A 14,654-nucleotide genomic window follows, 5' to 3' on the forward strand; every position below is an offset into this window, starting at 1 on the left:
GGGACCTTTGGGTTGGAGACACCACCATCCTCACAGCCATCTCATGGAACCGTCCCTCCCTGCCCTGCTTCCTTCATTCCAGGAATGACCAGGGAGGAGCCCTCAGGGTAGGTCAGCTCTGCCCTCTCAGACTGTAGTCCTCAGTCGGAAACGTAAACACGATCATCACAAAACCACCTCTTCGCCTGCCGCCTGCCCCCCAGCCTCCGGGTACCTGGCTCGGCTCCGTGGCCTCTGCTACCCAGAGTTCCCCAGGGAACCAGGCCAGGAACCAAGTCAGTAAGTCACGTTGAAAGTGAATTCCCAAGTGTGACTGACAGGCTGTGAGCTCGTCACAGTTCAGGGACGCCGGCCCCGGGGGAAAGTCACAGCAGCCAGGGATGGGAGCCCCGGGTGAGGGGCTGTGGGCGTGGGGCCTTTCTGAGGGGCGCACTGCCGGCCCCCACTGTTCAGCTCCTACTCAGCTTTGGTCAAAATTGCTTTAGAAAACCACCATTGTCATATTTAATGGCATGGAGAATTCTTCGTGTCATATTCTTAAATTTTAAAAAGCAGTTTACAAACCTGCATAGGAAGCACAATCCTAATTTTGCAAAAATGCCGTATTCTGTGAATCAGAAAAAGACTGGAGAAAAACACATTAACTTTGTTGCCAGTGGGATTATGGGTGATTTAAATTCTCTTTGCCCTTTCCCTTCTGTATTTCCCAAAATTTCTACAAAAACATTGTAGAAATTTTTACTTTTATAATGAAGTTTCACTTTTATAATGAAAGGTTTGATAGTTGTTTTTTTTTTTTTCTTTTAAAGAAAGTTTAATTGCTCTAGAGACTAAGCGTCAGGTCTTCCAGGCCAGGGGTTGGAGGTCCTGTCTGCCTGGAGTGGGGCAGCGGAGGAGGGACTGGCTGCATATATAGACTCTCCATCCAGCACCCTATTCTCAGTCCTGCTGCTGAGCCCATCTTCCGAAGCCCCTGTGCAGAAAGGCCAAACCCTGGGCGCCTCTCACGCCAGACAGCCTTCCCCACCCCGCCCAACCAACTCTCAACGGGAGACGAAGAAAGGATCCACTTACGATGAGGACGGCTGCGATGGGGATGGCCGTGTTCATGAAAACTGCGGAGGAAGCACAGGGGGAGTTTAGTGGGAGGAAGGAGACGGCTGGAAGTGAAGCTGCCCAGGTTGGTGTGAAGGCAGGGCAGCCTCTGGGGTCCTTTCCCCAGCCTGCGGGGTGGAGCTGGGCAGAACTCTAGCTCTGTGGCACCTCCAGCTCCTAACGTGTGTCCCTCAGGACGCTTATCTCCATCACTGAGACTTAAGCCTTTAAATACAGGTTGAAATGCTCTTACTCTGCTCCATGTGGACAGTGTGAAGAAAGCCCTGTGAGAAAGTGGCAGGGGAAGGGATTGGAGAGCTGGCGGACTGTGGTCAACCACGAGGTCAGCAGCACGTGTTTCTGGGGGCACCAAGTTGCTACTCCTTCCTCTACGTCTGGTCCTTGAATCCCAGGCTCACTCTGAGGCTGAGAGGCTTCCCAGTCTCCCATGGCTCTTAGGAAGGATTTCAAACTCATTCACACTGAGGTATTAGTGACTGAGGACAGCTGGAAGCAGGGTCTGCCTTAGCTCTAAGGCTGACAGCCCACGCCCAGGTGGGACAGTTGGTTTGCTGCAACAGAGGCCCTCTCCTTATTCTGTTTACGGTGTGGCCCTCAGGCTCTTCATAGGGACCCCAAAGAGCAAAGAGATCTGGACTTAAAGTCAGAGAAGGACGGAGTCCCCATTATTTCTAAGCTGTGTGATCTTGGGCTGATCGTTCACCTTCTCTGAGCCTCGGTTTCTTCACCTGATTTCTGTAAACTTGTACTTACTTGTTCACATACTCTGGCTCTCTCCAAGGTGAGAGCAGGTAATGCAGGGAACAGGCCTCTGTGATGCCTCAGTGCTACCTGAGTATTATACCTCATGGGCTGCTAGCTTAGCCCTGCTCCTCTGGTCCAAGCTGTGAGATGCCCGAGAGTGCCCTGACCCCAGGCCAGAACTTCCAGAGAGAGTAGCCCTCCTGGAGTAACAGACGCCCATCCTAGCTGCCACCTTCCCACCTCCTCCTCCTTCCTTCCAGGAGCCTCTTCCAGGCCAGCGCAGAAAGGAGTCTGGTTCTGCCATTAGCTAAATTAAAGGAGAAGCCAAGAGCCAGGAGCCAGAGGCCAGAGTGTCTGACACTCTGAAGAATTCCAGACCGTCAACACCATTCCAAGAAGCTGATTGTCTACTTACTCCAAGAGTCCTGCACCACCTAGTACATACATGGAGATGTGGAACCCCAAGGGAGTGGAAGAACGTGGTCCCCGTTCTCAGGGGGCTCCCAGTCTGAGGAAGGAGACAGGAGGAACTATGCTCCCAGGAGACACCTTATAGGACGGGGAAAGAGGAAACATGCCCATACGGGGTTCCCAAGCAGATAGGAAAGATATTGTGCCCATCTTTGGGGAATCCCCAATCTATGCGCCCTGCCATTGGAGGGCTCCCTGTCTCATGGAGAAGATATGGCTGGAGCCCTTGGGGCACTGCCAATCTCTCCGACCACAAGGCTTTTTATCAACACTAATATCACACATGATGGTGATTTAATTGCCCTTCTTTTTTTTTTTTGCTGTACGCGGGCCTCTCACTGCTGTGGCCTCTCCCGTTGCGGAGCACAGGCTCCGGACGCGCAGGCTCAGCGGCCATGGCTCACGGGCCCAGCCGCCCTGCGGCATGTGGTATCTTCCTGGATCGGGGCACGAACCCGTGTCCCCTGCATCGGCAGGCGGACTCTCAACCACTGCGCCACCAGGGAAGCCCTTGATTGCCCTTCTTGATGAAGTTTCCATGGTCTCCTGGTGCCCACCTCAATGCCACAACCCTCCCTCACAGCCCTCTCGTACTGCAGGGGGCAGGATAAGCATTATTGGTTTTCCCACAGCATAAGGAACCCAGATCTGGGACATAGGACAGAGCATGGCCATCACTGGCTGGGGAGAGGGAGGGAGAGGAGGATGTCCATCAGGCCTGGGCCATTGACCATCACCAACGATGAAGCTGTAAAGACAGTTAGCCTCGTCCTTCCCCTCCAGGGCAGTTCCTCCAGGGAGCTCCCTCAGGCAGGGGCCACCTTCCGTTCCTCTCCTGCCCATCCTGTCAGAAGGTACCTGTGCACCCCACCTCGGCCCCTGCCCCAGGCCAAGACCCCTCCCCCACACACGGGGGGCTCAACTCCCAGCTGAAGAATAGGCTTGGAAGTTAGATTATAAATTGGTACAACTCGCTCAGAAAGCAGTCTGGTGCTTTGTAGCTAGAGCTGCACAGGAGTTCAGACTTCTGATCCTACCATCCGTCTCCTGGAAATTTATCCTGAATAATCACTCAAGAGAAGCACAAAGCCCTCAGCAAGATGCTGTTAGCTGCAGCACTGCCTGTCACAGCAACACAAAAACCACAACCACAGCAACGAACCCCTGAAACCAAGTAAACTGGAAACATCCCACAGGATCAGCTGTTTTAGTAAATGAGGGAAAAAGGCAACTCCGGGGAGCCTCCATTTTCCCGAACCACATAAGGGCCGATGGGACATTAAAGGCAGCGGAGGAGTGGGAAATATAACCAAGAATAGATTTCTCTCCAACTTTGGCATGGGGTGGGCTGACTCACTTAGATTTGATCTAGGAAACAATTAAAAAAAGAAGGACATGACAGTGCTCAACCCTTGAATGTTAGGGAGTAGGGAATACTGTTAAATAACACTAAGTGAAAGCAGAAGATTATGAAACGATGTGTGAGTGTGATGCTGTTATGGAAAAGTTTAGTTGCATGTAGGCAGGTCAGAAAGGCCACCTTCAAGAGGGAAAGCCTTTTTGTAATGGAGTAGAGATAAGGGTACCTATTGGTTTAATACTGCCCCTCCATCCTTTAAGAAATATTCATTCAGAAATTCTTTTTTGAGGGTCTCCGCTGTTTCAGGCATTGTGTTGTGTTCTGGGGGTTCCGTAGTGAACAACTGTGTCAGCTTTTCATACCCCCCAAACAAAACAAAACAACAGATCAACTGAAAACAAAGCAGGGCTCAGATCAACTGCTCCCCCGCCCGCCGCCCGCCGGGCTTTGGCCAAGGAATGCTGTCTGGCCTTGTGGGTGGCAGTCCCCCCGTGCACTGCAATAGCAGGAGCTTTTCATTTGCAAAACATTGATAAATATTTCAGAAGCCATGCACGGGGAGGCACAGTGAGCCATTTGTGCCTCTGGTTAACTTCACCCCCTCCCCTACCCAGGGCCAGGGGAGGAGCTGCCAGCTCACAGTGACTGCAGGCTGCACCTGTAGGAGGGGAAAGGCATTTCGAAGTGAACAGAGCTATTCAGTCCGGTAGTCAGTCTGAAGTCAGCAGAGGGAAGGAAAGTAGGCAGTGGCGTGTGTCCGGCGCTGGAGGTGGTGGAAGCGAGGCTGGAGTTGGTGGAAGCGAGGCAGGAGGCTCACAGCCACACTGATTGCGGCTTCCAGCTCTCCCTCAGACACCCAAACCCCCCGCCAGGCTATGTATCAGCAACCCACTGTGGCTGTACCAGCTGGTGGAAGGAAGGGCAGACGCTGAAGTCCAGAGAAGCTGGAGAAGGAAGGGGGACCAGGTCTGGAGGTCTCCTTGTCCCCACACACTGGCTGTTCTGAGTCAGGGCCTCCGCCGAGGAGGAGACACTCGCCAAGAACAGCCAGGGCCTGGGTTGCGGGGAGGGGCAGGTGCTGGGTGCCCTGTGAATGGGGTTCACAGGCACCATCCTGCCCACCCCACACCTCCATCCGAGCTTGGGGGCTTGTTTTTTGCTTTTCAAAACATAGCATGAGGCCAGTCACATTCATTTGATGTGAACCACCTGACTGTGGTTCAGACCCAGGTGGGAAGAGGGAAGACCCCTGACCACAGAACACTGGAAGAGATGGCAGACCCACCTTTCCTTTAAAATCCTTCAATGCCTCTCCTGCCTCAGGAGAAAACCCAGCACACAAGGTCCTGCATGATCTGGTCTCGTTACCCTCTCCTCACCGTGATATACTCGAGTCTTGAACACACCCGTCATCCTTTTCACCTTTAGGCCTTTGTGCCTGGAACATTCTTCCCTCACTTGGCTGACATGGGATCCTACGGGCATCGGCAATGGGTTTCACCGAGCACAAGGCTTCCTTGACACCCACCACTCCTAAGATGAGGTTGGGTGCCGCTCTGATGGATTCCACTTTCTGTTCCTGTCACTCACGACACAGCTGCCCATCTGGCTTCCCTACTACACTGTGAACAGCCTGCCGCATCCCCCAGGCCTGGCATAGGGCTTGACACATAGTGGGTGCTCAGTAAATATTTATTAGATAAGGGAACGAAAGAAATAAAGGAGGCCAGGGCCAGGTGTGCCCATGAAAGAGAACAGGGGGATTTAGAACTGACCCTGTGGCTCTAACCACAGGCACGGCCCATGTTCACGGCCTGGTCTCCCACAGGACTGCGAGGGTGAGGACCGTGCAGCCCCCCCTCTAATGTCCAGGGCCTCAGGAGAGTCTAGCACAGAGAGGAGGAATGGGTGCTGCACAAAGGACAGAATGAACTGGCAGCATGTCAACTGGTTGACAGTTAGGGCCTGGGACCCCTGTGTCACCCCTGCAAAGCTTTCCTCAAATTTACGGCTGGACTGGACACCTAGAGCTATGCGGGTTCTGCAAGGAAATAAGGGTTGAATTGGTTTCTAAGGGGAGTGAGCACAGCACTCGCTCGCAGCTTTTCCCCACTTTGTCTTCTGCTCATTGACACCCTGCCTGTGGCAGGTGCAGCCACGCCTCCTCTTGCATGAAGCTCTGTGTGAACTCTGAGGCCGTGCAGGCTTTCTTCTTCTCTGTTCTCTGCCATTTATTGGCTGAGGACCTCAGAGAGTCCTTTCACCTCCCTGAGCCTCAGTCTTCCATGCTGTAAAATAGGACAATAGTGCTACAAACCTCACCAAGTTGTTCGGAGGGTTAAACGAAGTCAGGCTTGCTGGGCAGCAGCGTGGAGCAGGTCCCCGTGGTCGGGAGCTCCCTGCCACACTGTTTCACGTATGTTAGCTCTGACTTCTTAGCAGACCATAAACTCCTTGAGAACAGGAGCACATCTTTGGTCTCTTGCGTCCCTCCCAATGGTTAGCACAGGGCAGGGCTCACTTAACGCCCTCTGAGTAACTCACATCTGTTTTTCTCCGAGAGGAAATGCTGATTCTGGATTTTGATGGCAGAGAAACTGTATCATTTCCTTTTCACCCCCTTGCTCTGTCCTGCCATGCACCAGCTCAAGGCTCCACAAACAGGAGCTCTCAGTGATGCCACTGTGAGACCATCAGACAGAGTGTCAGAGGTAACCTTGTCTGCCTGACAGTCTGCCTGGTGTACAATGACCAGACTGAAAGCCCAGCAGGCAGCACCAGGATGGGCCCCATCAGGACACGTGACTCCAGGGCTCCTTTGCGGCCACAGGACCCCCATGGCTGGTGCCAGAGGCGAGAATCAAAGATGCCCCATTACCTCAAGCTTAATGACCTGTGTCCTAATTCTGGGTGACAGAGAGCAGAAGGCAGGAAGTCCAGGAGGAAGTAAATGAAAACACACTCAAAGCATATAACTGCAGCCTGGCGGTGCCCTCACCCTAACTCCCTGTCTCTCCCCAACCCACTGCCGACCAACACAAAGAAACCCATTCCAGCAAGGGCAAACACAGAGCAAACAGCACTTGGCTTTCAAAGCTCTCTCTCCCGGAGGGCTCGTCCCCTTCCTCCTCTCTGCCCTCTTCCAGGGACCAGCCTGGGCTGCTCTGTTTATCTCTCTAGGTCACCAAGTACTGGACAGGTGAGGGGCCCTGAGGAGACCCCTGTTTAGCTCCAGAGCCATTGTCATCTCAGCTCTTGACAACGTGGCGCCTCCTTGCCCCAGGTCCTCCTGGCTCCAGACCCTTTACAAAGCCATGGCTAGTCTTCTGGGGGCCCCACAGGACAAAAAAGCACCTACTAGACAGGCTTCGTGGGCTAGCCTGGGAACCTAGGCGTCTTATGATGCTGTTTCCATAGGAAACATGTCCCAGCAGGTTGAAGTTTGGATTGCAGGAAATAAGCATACATCTCTTAGAACCAAAGTAGCTGCCACCTGCCCCCACCTGTGTGACCAGAGGCTGTCCCTACTTTGCTGTCAGGAATCTTGGGGACCCAGTGCTCCCAATTTCCTTACGGCTTCCCTTCCCTCTCTCCCGTCGTAGCAACAGTGAGCCCGCCCTACTCAACCCTGCCACGTTATTGCCGGGAGGGGGAAGACCTCCCCCACCTCAGCAGTTGTTCCCCCTGATGGGGTGTCTGGAAGCTAGGTGTCTGTAACTCACGGGTCTGTACACAGCGTGGGGTTACTGTTACCACGACCAGGCTCAGGGGTAAGCAGAGCTGACAGAGAGGCTGAAGAGGGCCTAGGGTGTGGACACTGGTTTCTCTGAGCTCCCCAGAGGCTCCCGCCTAATTTCTCCTGTCCTATCAAGTGCTCAGCCCAGGGGTGCTTGGAGGCCACAAGGTCACGGCTGAGGAACCTGGAGTGTCTTGGTGAAGAATCTAGGAAAACTGCCATGCTCATCTCTCCATTCTGAGAAAATCAGCTCTTAGCAGGATTTTCTGCAGAAGGGTGTCATGGCTGGTGCCACGATGGTGGGTGGCCTGGCCACTGGTGCCTGGACCAGGACGCCATGGTCTGACCGGACACAAGGAAGTGCTCAGTGCAAGCCCCACCTTGTGAGAACCTTCAGGTTGGACGCTGGCCACTTGAGCCCACCAGACCCCCTTGCTAGGCAATGTGACTGCCAGGAACACACAGGTGACCTGAGGGACCACCTCATTCTCCATGCACCTCTCTGGGAGACACATCTGGTGCACCCTCCACCGCTGCCCAGCACTGCCATGCCCACAGGTGTGTCTCTTCCTGCCACACCAAGAGAACCAACTTCAGCCGGAGTGGGGTGGTAGTCGTAGTGTCTACCTCTCTTAATTTCCTTCCCTATTTCCCACTCCTGTCAGAGCCCATGCTGGGTTGTTTCTCCTCTATTCAGAGACAATAGCCTGAAAATGGTGCCCATTATGCCCTCAGTTTTCTTCACCCCACTTGGGTTCCTGGCTCTGGGTGGAAAACAGCATGAGGCTGGGAGTCTCAGAGATTCCAGAGGATCTAGTCTGAGCCAAGCCATTAACCTCAGAAGTGACCTCAGGAAGATGCCCCCCTCTGGGCCTCAATTTCCCATCTGTAAAATGGTTCTCCCAACTTACAAAAACATTTTCCATTTATCTCTCCTTGCCACGTTCTGTGTAATTTCCACAGATCTATCTTTTTATTCACAAATTCTCTCTTCAGCTATGTTAATTCATTTAACCTGTACACTGAGTTGTTTTTTGTTTCTTTTTTATTTTTTTCTCTCTGGGGGCTTCCTCTTGGCCCTTCCTACCAAAATGGCTCTTAAACTGGACAGATCAGGGAATCAGAGTGAGGTTTTCTAGCTGCTAAATATCTACATCCCAATTATGCACTTGGGCAGTAACCACAAAGGGGTGGATCCATGGAACCACTAGACCAACTGTGAGATAAACTTGGGCCAGGACTCCATCCATCACCTGAACTCTATATGCCCACTCTGACCAGGGGGCCAGCTGAATTAATTTCAATAACTAAATTTTTAATTTTTAGAAGTTCTTTTGGCTTTCTTTTTGCTGTTTTGCCTTGTGCCTTTCTTTAATTATTTTAACACACTTATTTTGTTGGTTTTATTTTGTTTTGTTTTTTGGCCATGCCGTGCAGCTTGTGGGATCTTAGTTCCCTGACCAGGGACCAAACCCTGGTGCTCAGCAGCGAAAGCACAGAGTCCTAACCCCTGGACTGCCAGGGAGTTCCCTTAAAGCACTTATTTTATTATCTCTTTCAGACTATTCTATCATCTCGAGGTATTGAGGAACGAATTCTCCTATTTGCTGACTCTCACTCTGGTGGTACATCTTTTCTGGAGGATTTTTATTTCTTTATTATCAGCTCATTGTTTAACATGAGTATTTGCCACTGGAGTCCTGTGTTCTCTGGAAAATGGTTTTAATATGCGTGTCTTCTGGGACCATAGGAGTTTTACCAGTTTTGGTCTTTTTTTCTCTATTTTCGGGGCTTGGGGTTCCCAAACCACTTGGTTAATGTAAATTCAGTCCCTACACCTGTGAGTACCTCAAGCTTGAGCTTTTGTTCTTTAAAGAGAAATTTTCTACCTCTCATGGCCCCAGGTAGATGAAAGCTTCCTTAAGGCACTGGCAGCTCAGTCTGACTTATTGAAAAGAAGTCCTCACACTTGGGAGAATTCAAAACTGCTGTTATTTATTCATTTATTGCTGCCTCTCAGTAACATATCAGCTTAATAAGACATCAAAGACCACATCTATCTTTCTCATCACTGTACCTTGAGGGCCAGCCCAGGGCCCTGCACGTAGCAGGCTCTCAATACGTTTGCTCGATAAATGGCTGAAGAACGTTGATTTCTGGCAGCTCTGCTACAAGAGACAGTTTGAGGCTCTCCTGGACGGGATGATCCCCAAAGTCTCCCACTTCTGCCACCCCTACCTCCTCCCCCAGCCCTGGCACCCTATCCTGGCATGTAAGTAGCTGCACACAGGGCTGGCTGGTTGCGGGGGACTCACTGGAGATGGAGGTGTAGACGGCGAAGGCCCTGAGGCTGGTCATCTCCTTCCTGCGGGTCATCTCCACCCGCGTGCGGAAGATGTTCTCCCAGGCGTACAGCTTGAGCAGTTTGATGCCACGCAGCATCTCGTTGGTCTGTTTCAGCCTCTCGTTGGAATACTCCTGCCAGGAGTCACTGAGTCAGAGAAGGGTTTCTTTTGCCCCCATCCAACCCAAGAGGAAGGAGGTGAGTCAATGCCCTCACCAATTTGCAGCCTCCGCCCAGCCTCCGTCTCCTTGGGGATGCTCCATTAATCCCATTTCACAAAGAAACCGAGGCCTGGACAGCTGAAGTGACCTGCTTAAGGCCAGTCATAGTGTGGATGTGTGTGGGGGGCACTGTTTGGTGACATCTGGGGGAAGAGTGAGGAGACCCACTAATGTAAGGGGAGAGGGAGCAGTATGGGGGAAGGATGGGAAAAGGGGGCGCATGCACACCTACAGATACTTACCAGTGTGCTCCGCTGGGCCTGGGAGAGCTTGGTGGCCACAAAATACTGCACTGGAGCCAGCAGAATGATGACAGCTGCTCCAATTAAGGCACTGATTCCAAGGATGTAGTAAAGGAGAATCACACCCACGATGATCTGAGGGAGGGTCATGGGAATGAATTCCCTTTGATCTGGGGGCTTCCCTGCCAGGGGGTATTGGCACCCCCCTCCCCACCCGGTAACCCAGTGCCCTAAAGTGGGACATGCCTTTGTGTCCAGCTTTCAAAAGTTTCTTGTGGGAAAGAGGAGGAGGTGTTACAAAGCAATTTCAGAAGGAGGGACTCACATGATGGGCTCTCACACAAGCAGAGAATTTCTGGGCTGGTAACTAACTGTATTTATCTGCAAGGCTGGCTGAGGCATTAACTCTCTCCATGTCTACTTTTGCAGATGGAGGTCTAAGAGGTGAGTCTGCACAGTGAGTGACAGCACCTTTTGTTCTATTGGCTGGTTTTCAAGGCTGATGGTTCACTCTCATTGGAAAAAAGTGATACGTAAGCAAAGGAGCAAAATAGCTGTATCCATGCCAGACAAAACCAGTCCAGGGTCTAAGAGTTTACTTTTCATCCTTATGCTCCTGGTGTCTTTAATTTTTAGTGAATCTGGTAGGCATCCTCTAAAAAGAGAATTCATTCTGTTTCTAGCTTTATGTAAATGACAGCTGGCTTCTGAATATTTATGAGAAGTATAAATTACTCTTGCCAGCCCCCAAAGCATCACGATGACAACTTCTCAGGTCGCCTTCAAAGGCAGACGCTTCTAAATTCAGGACTTATTCTAGAGGAACAGATGTGCTGCTTCCTTAAAAGAAAACAAAAGTGTGTCTGGGTTGGCCCTGCACTCCCCGAGCCCTACACCAAATTGGCACTAGGCTCCTGCACCATCTCAAGGGCCAAAGAGCGGGTGGGTGGCTCTGTTGTGTCTATTAGTTAGAGAATGCCTCCTGCATTAGCAGGTTCCTAGGGGGCGGGTAAGTGACCCCTTTACCACCTGCCTCCCGGTGTTTAACTGATGTTAAATGCTGGCATGGATGGGCAGAGGAGCACATTAGGAGATGAAAAACCTTCCTACTCTTGCTGGCCCCCACTCCCATCATCCCTCTGGAAAACTATCCCTGGCCTCCACTCTTTCCATTAGCTGTCCTCATTTGGAGGCAGTCAGGGTGTTGTTTAGCAACTTGGGTAGAGCAGGATACCAGGGAAGCTCTCAGACCACTGCCAGAGTCACCGCCAGGGCCCCGGCTGGGGGGTCGGTGTCTGCACGCCCACCACCTCCAAGGCTGGTAGCTGCTGGGGCAAGAGCTGGGGATGTGACGACTTCTACTGCCACCAGGCTCCTCCTCACACTTCAGCCACCCTTTGTCACGCTCCCCAGACCCTTCTGCCCCCTCTGCCCTTCTGCAGGGGTCTGAATGGACCCTGTGAGAGAACATACCAGAAATCAGGGATTCTGAGTGTGCAAAGCAAGTGTGGGGAATAAAAGGACTATTTTATCTCCTAGTCTCAGGCTAGGAAAGCAGTCTCATGTAGTGGTGGGGAGATCACAGTCCCAGGAGTCTGCAGCCGAGTTTGAATGCAGTCCCAGCATTTACTGGCAGTGCAATCTTGCATCTCAGCATCTTCATTTTTAAAATGGTAATTTTAATTGCCGCCTTAGCAGGACTGTTGTGAAGATTAAATGAACATATATATGATAAGAACCTAGAATAGTGCCTGACACTTAGCTGGAGACAAGGTGGCTGACCTTTTTTTAAAGATCCTTTTTTGATGTGGACCATTTTTAAAGTCTTTACTGAATTTGTTACAATATTGCTTCTGTTGTTTATGTTTTGGTTTTTTGGCTGCCAAGCCTATGGGATCTTAGCTCCCCCCACCAGGGATCGCAGGGATCGAACCAGTACCCCCTGCAGTGGAAGGCAAATTCTTAACTACTGGGCCACCAGAGAAGTCCCTGACCCTCCTTCTTAAAAACAAACAAACAAGCCTCATGGGATCTCTGTCACTAGGGAACCACAGAAAGGCGATACCTGGGTATGGTGCTCCTACCAGCTCACTGTGTGGCCCAGGGTAAGGTCCCTGCCCTCTCTGGGCCTCTGATGCCCATGGCATGAGGAAGCACAGAGGTCCCCACTCTGGCCAAGATCTTTGACATGGCTGTCAATAAGCTTCAGGGGGCCCGCAAAGCCCCTTAAATTGTAGGCAAAATGTGTGAATGCACATTTGTTTTTCTGAGAAGGAAGTTTCATTAGGTTTTCAGAAGTAGATGTAGATCAGTGGTTGCTTAGAGCTGGGGGCAGGGATGAGGAGTGACTGCCAGGGGATGTCGGTTTCTTTTTGGGGTGATGAAAGTGTTCTAAAATTGTGATGATGTTGCACAACTCTGTAAACATGCAAAAGTGAATTGTACACTTTAAATGGGTGAATTATATCTCAATAAAACTGTTATTTAAAAAAGTATATGTGAATAAAAAAGATTACAAATCAGGGTGAGCCCCTGGGGACAAAGGAACAGGGGCTCCTGAGCTAATTTCAATACCATCAAAAGCCTCATGTGCCCTGTGGCCAACCAGGCTCCACATGGAATCCTGACCTGGTCGAAGGAATTGTATCAATTCCGGTGGTAACACTGTGTCTTGAGGCTGGTCAATGCTATAAGGGCAAAGGTACAGTCTTTGAGGAATTAAAACAGAAAATCAAATGATACTTCATGATAAAAAAGGAAATGTAAGTATTTTGTGGAGGTAAAAATTCTTACCTAATCTCCCCCCCCATCCCCCCCACCCCACCCCCAACCCCGGTGTTGTGAGAGTTAATTACACAAGTGAGACAGGCTGGGCAGGCCAGGCACAGGGCAGGGGCTATCAGCTATTAGTTTTGTTAGCAATGGTACATGTGCAACAAACACTATTAATGATAGTAACCAGGGACTTCCCTGGTGGCGCAGTGGTTAAGAATCCGCCTGCCAATGCAGGGGACATGGGTTCGAGCCCTGGTCCGGGAAGATCCCACATGCCACGGAGCAACTAAGCCCGTGCGCCACAACTACTGAGCCTGCGCTCTAGAGCCCGCGAGCCACAGCTACTGAGCCCGTGTGCCGCAACTACTGAAGCCCGTGCGCCGCAACTACTGAAGCCCATGCACCGCAACTACTGAAGCCCGTGCGCCTAGAGCCCGTGCTCTGCAACAAGAGAAGCCACCGCAATGAGAAGCCCAGCACACCGCAACGAAGAGTAGCCCCTGCTCACCGCAACTAGAGAAAGCCCACGCGCAGCAATGAAGACGCAATGCAGCCAAAAAAATAAAAATAAAAATAAATAAATAAAATTTAAAAAGTAAAATAATAGTAACCATAACAATGCAGCAGGTCTGGTGGACAAAATCTTCCAAAACGGGTTGTTCAAGGAAACACAAGAGAAACGATGAAAGGCTGTGACTATTAGATGAGCCCTCCAGGCCCTTCTATAGTTTCTGTAGTCACTGATCCATCTTGGCAGAGTGGAGGGGGGCACAGGGATCTGGGTGTTGGTCAGTGGTAACAGGGAATGGTGTATATGGCTGTTCCCGTAAAAAGGACCATCAGATTTCCTGCCCTACATCCAATCTTGTCTAGCTGCCTCCCTATGCAAGCCTCTCCTTCTGTTTTTCTTTAGTGTCTCTTACATATAAACTTTACAGGTAAGGAAGACCAATATACATCACTTTAGATTAAGGTTTATGGAATCTACATCCCAAGAAGCAATGGATTCTGGATTGGTAAAGTTCTTACATCAAAGTGAGCAAGTTAGAGGGCTGTGATGTTTACTTAGTGACCACTCTATGCCAGGCACTGTGCTTGGTGCTTTGCTTACATTATCTAATTGAATCATCAGAACACCTCCAGAGGGTAGGAATCATCCTCTTTTCCCAGATGAGGAAACCGAGTCTCAGATAGGTTAAGGACTTGAATCAGCCTGCCTCACCCAAGTCCAGACACTTTCTGCTATACCAGGCATCCCCTGTGAAGCCTGCAGGCCCTCTGGGAGTGGATCTTGGATTTCAGTTTCTGGCCTGAGCACCAGAGTGAAGATGCATCTTCAGGCACACGGCAGGAATCACAGACTCTGTGGCGGAAGAGCTCCAGATGGGAGATGGAGCAGATGAGGCCAGGAGTCAGGTAAACCGTGCCGGGGATTCTCATTCTACTGTTGGGGGAGAATGTGCCTCCTCCAGAGCCAGTCCCAAAAGTTGCCTGGCTTTAGGAAATGCCATGTTTTAGATTTCCAAAATTAACACGGGTTTATTGGAGAATTTAGAAACGCATAAACAAAATAAAAATCGCTTGTAATCCCACCACAAGGACTTTCAGTTCTTTTTTTTCCTGTGTGAATCTGTACAAATATATA

General features: G+C 50.9%; 1 protein-coding gene across 8 annotated transcripts in view; it reads right to left on the reverse strand.

Annotated features, from left to right (window-relative positions):
* The window catches only part of ABCC8 (ATP binding cassette subfamily C member 8), a gene marked incomplete at both ends in the record, with an annotated part of 75,934 nt that overhangs the window by 35,081 nt on the left and 26,199 nt on the right, over positions 1-14,654 (reverse strand). For 7 of the 8 annotated variants that reach the window (XM_082660675.1, XM_082660673.1, XM_082660674.1 and 4 more), the window contains 3 exons: positions 1,075-1,115; positions 9,743-9,905; positions 10,235-10,369. In XM_082660675.1, the coding sequence (XP_082516801.1) occupies positions 1,075-1,115; positions 9,743-9,905; positions 10,235-10,369 (339 nt within the window). Of the gene's footprint in view, positions 1-1,047; positions 1,116-9,742; positions 9,906-10,234; positions 10,370-14,654 lie in introns of all 8 variants that reach the window. The other variant, XM_082660669.1, reaches the window with a different exon arrangement.

Source organism: Grampus griseus (genome assembly GCF_964374135.1).
Source record: "Grampus griseus genome assembly, chromosome: 8".
Taxonomy (NCBI): domain Eukaryota; kingdom Metazoa; phylum Chordata; class Mammalia; order Artiodactyla; family Delphinidae; genus Grampus; species Grampus griseus.